An 8,420-nucleotide genomic window follows, 5' to 3' on the forward strand; every position below is an offset into this window, starting at 1 on the left:
TAGTACTTCTCTATAATCAGTATGCCGTCAAGTCAGACTTTAGATAATGCACACGCACATCGGAGTCTTGTGGTCACTGATGGTGGATGCATAAAAATAAATAAATACAGAATTAAATATGACCCCCTCATGTTAAAAAAAAAAAAACCAAAAAAAAAACGAGGGCCCTAACCTATCACAAAGTAATGCCACATAAAAACACACACACACACACACACACACACACACACACACACACACACACACACACACACACACACACACACACACACACACACACACACACACCACACCACACACAACCCCTGTTTGTTGAGCTGCTCTGTAATTGAAAACAAACATGCATATCCTTTGGTCTGCTGCAGAGCCTCGGCTTGAAGGCAATGGTGGATTTCTAAAAAGTAAAATGAAAGACTTGTGAAATGGTCACACTATCACGGAGCAGTTAAGGCTACACCCAAGGACATTCAGGGACACAGCTGAAACGAAAAGGAAGAGGAGAGCTTCATTATCCGTTTCAGTGATTAAACTCAGAACAAAACTGGAGTGTGTACGTGCTGTCTTTTGTCTCACTTTCCCTTTACACTCACTCATTGGGACAGTATATTTTCAGATGCGAAGTCCTGCAGTGCATCCGAGCACTGCCATCTGTGTGAGTAGTCTGCTGTACAGTTCCTGTATTACTCCCACGGTGTCCTCATGGTGAAACAAGAGAGGACAGAAACGGAAATACAAGCTGTTTGTCAGGAGCTGATAGACTGAACACAGTGAAACACACTTACAGACCAGCTCGGTGTTGTGTGTCTGGTATTTGAGCAGATGAAGTTATGCATTTGATTATGGCGCCACTTTGTGGTCACACCAAGAAGCACAATATAGTCTTGACAACAACAACAACAACAAAAAAAGGAAAGAAGAAGCCTGATTGTTGCCAATCAGGGCATTTAATCACATTCCAGACTGAAAAAAGAAGAGGACATTGTATTCCTTCAATTAAAGAGCTTTACACAAAACAATTGTTTTCATGCCATGGTTCTAAAATGCTGCACATTTTTAAGGTAATTTAGTTAGGCATCACCTGAAATATTACATGACATGTGACTTAAACGTGTACTTTATTTGTGATTTGAAATGACAGTTATTTTGGATGAACATGTGATGTGGAAAGTCAAAAATTTAATTTGATGTAGATATATCTCACCCTTAATTAAAAGATTTTTTTTTTTTTTTTTTTTTTTAAGTACTTAAATTGGCTTTTAATTTCAGCATTTGGTACCTTTCAGCACACATTTGTTTCAGGTGGGGGGGAGCTGGGGGCGGTATTCAAAAAAAAATTTGCACGAAAAACTAATTATGTTGGTTATTCTTTATTCAGTTTCAACACAGTTATACACAGTCATTGCTCCTCAAGCTTCTTTTTTTTTTTTTTTTTTTTTCAATGTAATTTAACAACAGAAGCTGGAAGAACATACATAATGCAAACTTTCTGCAGACAGTATAAACTCATCGTTACAAACACTGAACTAAAACCCCGACGGAACAAACACCAAATAGAAAACCAATGATGTGATCTTATGAAATGCAGCTATTTAAAAAAAATACACCATAAAAGATATGTCTAAAAGCATTGTTATAAGATGTCTGCATAAGTTAATCACAAACAATAACACTGTTCTCTGTAACATCTGCTACTATGATACATAATGCAAGATATCTTGGTTTGCTTTGGCTCACATTTTGTACGGCACATTAATACAAACTATACACTTAGTCTAGTTTCATGTAACCGAGGTTTAGTTTCACATTTCATCGATGGTGGGCTTTTTGCAGCCTCTATTGATTCTTCTTTTTTTTTTTTTTTTTTCTGTCGTCTGAGCAATGTCTACATTCAGAATTCATCACTGGAGCCGCTTCTGTTTTTCTCATGCTAATTCAAGTTTCTACACTCACTGGTCACTGTTGCTATAGAAATAGAGAGGGGTGCCATCACAGTCCAGGTAACAAATTCAGAAATACTGCTGAGACAGAAAATGGATATGGAATTCGATTAGTCAAGCATGGTGGCTCACAATGTGTGTGTGCGGGCGTCTGTGTATCATACATACATGGAGAAGTTATGTGGATATATTCAAGATGACATGCCTATAGTAACACATTTAGCTCACTTGTTTGCCAGAGGTTGCTTGCTGGGATGTTCATAAAGCGCACTCACAGTCAGGATTCTTTGTGCGTTGATTCAAATCTACCGCTAGCTTTGATGTGTTTGAGGGAAACTGCACATGTATGTGTAAATATTTAATAAATCACAAAGATCTGATGATGGCAAGAGACAGGTTGTCAAGGTGAGCTGTGGTCTCCTGGAGCAGAACTGTTGTGATTATAAAGGAACACCACGGCCTCTTGAGGAGAAGTGTTCTAGCCCTTCACAAATTAAACATCACGCAGTCGCCCAGTGTCACGAACCACACTTGAAATGTCGCCTCCCAAATGCCACCGATGGGTCAGCGGTGGCATGTGAGGCAGTAGGGGACAAGCCCTTGTAGAAACGGGAACTAACTGAACATGCTGTTAGAGCCCACAACTTTGAGAATAATGACGCATCCTCTTCTTCTAACTGTCACAGAACAGGTTTCCTGTATTTGGATAGAGAGAGAGGGGAATAGGAAAGTGAAATTAGTCCCTACTTAGGATTTGTACTGAATAATTTAGTATCACAGTCTACAGTGACACATAACCATTACTGAACAGTTAATTACATTTACATTTGTATTTCAAGTAAAACTGCTCACACGAATTTGGAAAAAGAACGAGACTGCTGTGTTATAGAACATAACGGCACAACAGCAGTGGCGTTCATTATGTTCTGCAGAACATAGAAAGAAGTCATTGCTTTTATCAAGCCAGATTAACAGCTTCAAAACTATGTGACACTAAATATAAAAGTATTCGTATACAGTCTCTTGGCCCATATTCTGTACAGTTATATACAGTCAAACCATTTTCCTGAAAACAACAACCTGCAGACGAGATAGGAACAGAAATAGATGAATCATAGCAGTTGGCAGCTTTTTCCCCAACAGATGTTGTTTTACAGCATATGAGCTCATTGTTCTATTGTTATTTTCACATAATACAGAAATAGAGAAACCTGGCACAGGCCCTCGGCCGTAAACAATAACTATAATCCTGGCTCTCTAGGGAAAATCTGTGTCACCAAGAGACCATTTGTAAGTGGTTGTTGATGTCTGTTCAATCTTACCTCCGAGTCTGTACACTCAGGGCTCAGAGGAGTCAGAAAGATTTCATTTTCAGTTAATTTACAAAACGTTATATATCAATGGATTTGTTTACAGTCTGAGGAAGCCAAAAAGAGGAGCACGTTTTACATCTTTCTGATTTTTCATTTCTGTTGGTGCTCCTCCTTAATAAGTTCAATATTTAATAATGTCCTTTCCAATGTGCCCTCAGAAAGAAGAGCAGGAAATGATTATCTCTAAAAGAGAGGTCTGTCTGCTTGTGTGCGACTGAGAGTCCGATCGTCCTCCTCTCAAATGCTGGTCTGCAGGTCACCATTCAGCACAGTACTCTGGGTCTCCGTCGGGTCATTCATCATGCGAGGTTTGTCCTGCCGGCTATCGCTGCGCTCGACCTCATCCAGCCCTCCGACCTTCTTGAGACACAGAACATTCTGGAAACTCTTCTTGAAGTTCTCTGATAGGAAGGCGTAGAGGATGGGGTTAGCACAGCTGTTGGCATATCCCAGAACCACCACGAAAGCAAAGGTACTTCTCAGGATGGGAGTGGTGCTGATGGTGCCCGTCACTGAGGTGACGTTGAAGACATAGAAAGGCAGCCAGCAGAAAACAAACACTGCCACCACGATGGACACCATCCGGGTCACCCTCCGTTCTGAGCGCTTCCTCTTGGAGGAGCCCACGCGGATGCCCGAGGACTTCACCTTGATGATGATGAACAAGTAGCAAAGGCAGATGACCATGAGGGGCAGAAAGAAGCCCAGAATGAAGGTGTAGAACATGAATGCTGTGTAGTAAGCCTCTTGAGGCTCGGGCCACACAATGGTGCAGAAGCAGCCGTTATGCTTCGTAATCACGCCGCTGTAGATGACGATGGGCAGGTTAACCATTAGCGACACCCCCCACACCGCCAGGTTGATAGTCTTGGCCATACGTGGCTTCCTCCACTTTGTGGATTTAATGGGATGCACCACAGCCAGATAGCGGTCGATGCTCATCACCATCAGGCAGAAGATGGAGGTGAACTGATTCAGAGAGTCGACAGTCATCACGACCCTGCAGAGCACGGGCCCGAACGGCCAGTGGACCAGCGCCAACTGGATGGCAATGAACGGCAGACCAAGCATGAAGAGCACGTCGGCCACTGCCAAGTTGAGGATGTAGATGTTGGTGACAGTTTTCATCTTGGCGTAGCGCAGGATGACGTAGATGACGAGGGCGTTTCCGCAGAGCCCCACGGTGCAAACCAGAAAGTACATGCAGGTGATGACCACCGTGCTGGTTTTGTTGAAGCTGTGGTCCGTGTAGTTCCCGTGGAGGGTGGACTCATTGCCCTGCAGGAAGCTGTCATACATGAGGTGCTCCGACAGGTTCGGAGGGGACGATGGGAAGATCCAGGTGCCCATGGTACCTCAGTGACTCTCCCACTCGTTATGACATCCCACCTGTACACAAGAAGAGCTCCGTCAGCACCAGTACTTTAAAAAAAAAAAATACCTCTCTATTATAAAATATTTTTCCAGTCATGACAGTTCTGGTCTGGCTGATTTTCACTTGATATGGGTTTTGACAGTGATTTTTGTTCTTCCCTATAGTCATCATTGTCATCAGATATTGAATGTGATCCCTCTTCCTTTCTCCATTCCGACCACGTGCTGATGGGTGTTAGCGAGTCGTCCAAATTGATCTGAATGTAATGAAGAGCTATCACATGGCATTTTGCAACAATACTGTTCGTATGAGTGACACAATGCAGTATTGTCTTCTCAGCGTTTTACAAGTATGTTTGCTTGCTTCCTTTTTCTAGTTTTGCTGAAGGCTAGCAGTTCCTATGGGGAATTAACGGATTTGACATCCTGATCATCTCTCTTGAGACCAGCTCTGATTGATAAGGTATTTAAAGAAGTACACCGTTTTAGGCAGTGCTTTCGACATGAGGCCAGACCTTAGTTGTGAGTTTATTTGGTTAAGCCTATGACTACCAAGGGAAATCACTCCACACACCCTAAAGTCATGATGAGCTCTCCTGAGAGGGGGGGGGGGAATTATTGCACTTCACGTGCAGCGAAAGGATCAGGTGTGACAGGTTACACTCTATTCTTTACTGACACATTTCTTTTCAATTTATTAGGGGGTATGCATGGATGTAAATGAATCTCAGCCTAAGTAATTAGAATGAGAGGAATCACTGCACTGCCAATAGCCTTGCCACTGTCAAAACGAAGTGCTTGTCACTGCCAATACACAAGACAAACATGGTGTGACAACTTAGTTTGCTGCCAATAACATAAGAGGTTTTATTATACTAGTTTTTCATCCTCCATAGCAGCAGGATTTGCTGGACTGTGCCGTCCTATATTTGAAGAAGAGCTGATCAAATGTTCATAAAAAGGGGCGTTTGAGCACAGTGACAACTAGATGTATGTTATCTGAGTCAGGTGCATGGACAGAGTATTGCATAATGTATCAGCAGGAAACACATAGAATAACTTCAATTAAATCAAAAATCACTGAAAAATGTTGGTATTAGTAATAATTTGTCACCAATGTAAAAGGTTTCCTTGTGAACTGTTGAAAGACTGCTATGTGAGTCACTGTGTAAACTGTGCAACAGGTATTATCTCAGTTGAAACAAGCCCTCCGAAGAAAGCAACGAATATGGTTTGCAGTCAGAACCAATGCAATTTTAATAAATTGCTCATGCACTTTAAATTTTTCAACTGAGCTATATTTCTTTCTCACTGCTGAAGGCCATGATTTCTACTCCAACCTTTGCTTTTAGTAGCCAACAGGTAGAAGATAGATATGCAGCTGAATAAATGATTTCATGCTCAGTAAATCATGCAAATTCCTTTTATGGAGAGCACAGTAAGAGGGAGGTCAAGTCAGTCATTAACGATGTTATGAAACTCTTTGTGTAAATTGCACTTGTGTAAATACACAACCAGTAACAGTAAAATCGTTTAAATCAACAAGACCCTGAAGTGACTGCCTATATATTAAAACATGTTCCAAAAATCCAAAGTAGGCTAATTTGAATAAAGACATTGCCACTGCATTATTTTTGCACATCCAACAGTACACTTGTGCCAATCACTCAAAAGTAAATTCGTAGGTTGTCGTCTTACCTGTAACTGTGTTTAAGATCACTGTTCACAAAATACGCTGCTTCTGTTTGGATGAAAGTGTTTAAGGTAGAATCGTCTTCATCTTCCAATATTCCTCAAGTTTTTCTCATCGGCATCGAGGTGGAAAAACCTCCCGGTAATGTGATTTTGCCTTTAAATAATCCCATAATGAATTGTGCATGACACACGAGGACACAAAACGAGAGAAGGATTCAGCTCCGATGTGGTCGTGGTGTGATGCGCGTCGAGACTGTCTCCAGTCTGGAGGGCGCGGAGATGTTAAAGGACGCACACCAACAGCGCCGAGGAGGTTTTGGACTCGACTCACCTCTGAAAGAAGAGAGAGTCTGCCTCCTATGATGCAGATATCCAGTCCTGCATACAGATTGATCTGATTTACTTGGAGGATGCACTTTAATGGCACATTTACTGACGCACGCAGTGACTGTCGTAGACCGATCAACGACAGGCTGGCTGCATATATTGACAAGATGACATCGAAGTCGATAACAAGTCCTAAAAACAGGCAAACTCAAATTGTCTCATCAAACTTACTGAAAACACAAGTCTTATGGGTACGTGAGGATCGGAGCTCCCAGAATCCAGGTGTACAGTCCAGGGCAACATTCACACTGACTTGTGTGTCAGTGGTTTAACCAAACTGAGACTGAAACTGAGTTGTTAAAGCCAGGAAATGTTCTCCAAAAATATATGTTCCCTTTGCCTCTCAAAGCATATTAACTTCAAAAATATCATAGTAACTCCAGTTTACTCATGCCTCTAGGTCCATTTCTTCATTTGAGCCTATAGATGAAATACTGTATTTTGAACACGTGTACTTGATGTATACTCTGACATATCGCTCCAACTTATACTTTCAGTACAACATTAAGAATACGGACACACGCCTCAGGTCGAATGCTTCTTTATTCCACAACCGCTCAACGGGAACTGACTCGTTTTTATTTAATCCCACACTAGCGCGGTACAATATATCACATACTCTTCTCACTTATGCCTCCTGGGTCAGAGTGGTCTGAGCTGGAGCGACCTGTTTGAAAGTTTCAGCATAAGTCACTGGTGGAATTTCCACAGGCATTCTCAAGACAACGTCCTCCGTGATCCTGACTGTATGAGACACAGTGCCCGTCTGTGCTATGATGGTTGCAGGCACCCATTTTGGTCCGTTGTTGGGAGTTTCGTGCCTGCACCTGATCACCCGTGTTGGAAAGCCCTTTGTTTTGCTCTGGTTCTGCGTCGCTCAACCTGAGCTTGTTGTTTTTGCTGGACAATGTTTTCAGTCTTGGTAGGTCTCAGCAGGTCGAAAGTTAGTGCGCAGCGGTCTCCCAAGGAGAAGTGTGGTTGGTGCATCTTTAGTGGTTGCGTGTGTAACATTTCTGTCGGACAAGCAGGAAGTTGTTTAGCCGTTGGTGAAGACAGCCTTTTTCCCCCTGTGAAGCCTTCAAAGCATTTTTCATGCTCTGAACAAACCTCTCTGCTAATCCATTAGTGGATGGGTGGTATGGAGCAGAGCAGATGTGTTGCACTCCATTGACCTCCAGAAATCTCTTGAACTCTTGTGAGGTATATTGGGGGCCCCATTATCATTCACAAGTTGTTCAAGAAAGCCAAATCGACTGAACATTTCGCCCAAGTTTCTCAATGATTTTCTCTACTGTGGTAGCTCTCGTGATGAAAACGTCTGGCCGTTTACTATGAGCATCCACTGCAATCAGGAGCATCCTCTCTTCAAAGGGGCCAGCAAAATCAACATCAACACTCAGCCCTTCACCCTTTGGCAGAAGTCTTCTACGGCCCACCCAGTGGTACTGGTATGACTGCAATCCAATCAGCTGCACAGGTAAGACATTTCAATATCACTCAACTGGTTGTTTTGTTGTCTGTACAAATGCAAAGACAAAAAGACAAAAGTAAAGCTTTAAACAGCCTTTACAGTAAAGAGATGTATGTTTTTTTTCAAGGCTTTTAGGATTTAACCTAGATGTTGCATGTAACATGCTGCCCAACATTTTTTTTT

At 42.2% G+C, this 8,420-nt stretch overlaps 1 protein-coding gene across 1 annotated transcript; it reads right to left on the bottom strand.

The window, feature by feature from the left end:
• Positions 1 to 3,417: 3,417 nt before the first annotated feature.
• Positions 3,418 to 6,749, bottom strand: LOC138623363 (somatostatin receptor type 2-like). The gene is made up of 2 exons (XM_069702845.1): positions 6,383 to 6,749; positions 3,418 to 4,699 (listed from the first exon to the last, which is right to left on the bottom strand). Exon 2 carries the CDS (start codon positions 4,658 to 4,660, stop codon positions 3,548 to 3,550), a length of 1,113 nt encoding a protein of 370 aa, XP_069558946.1. The 5' UTR covers positions 4,661 to 4,699; positions 6,383 to 6,749; the 3' UTR covers positions 3,418 to 3,547.
• Between the last annotated feature and the right edge of the window lie 1,671 nt (positions 6,750 to 8,420).

The sequence above is a fragment of the Brachyistius frenatus genome, unplaced genomic scaffold (assembly GCF_029030835.1).
Source record: "Brachyistius frenatus isolate BFR_SWC_R1_liver_20210118 unplaced genomic scaffold, ASM2903083v1 Contig_43, whole genome shotgun sequence".
In the NCBI taxonomy this organism is placed as follows: Eukaryota; Metazoa; Chordata; class Actinopteri; family Embiotocidae; genus Brachyistius; species Brachyistius frenatus.

Excerpts from the sequence above, each read along its gene's own strand:
- LOC138623363 (XM_069702845.1), bottom strand. The coding sequence starts at position 4,660 with ATGGGCACCTGGATCTTCCCATCGTCCCCTCCGAACCTGTCGGAGCAC.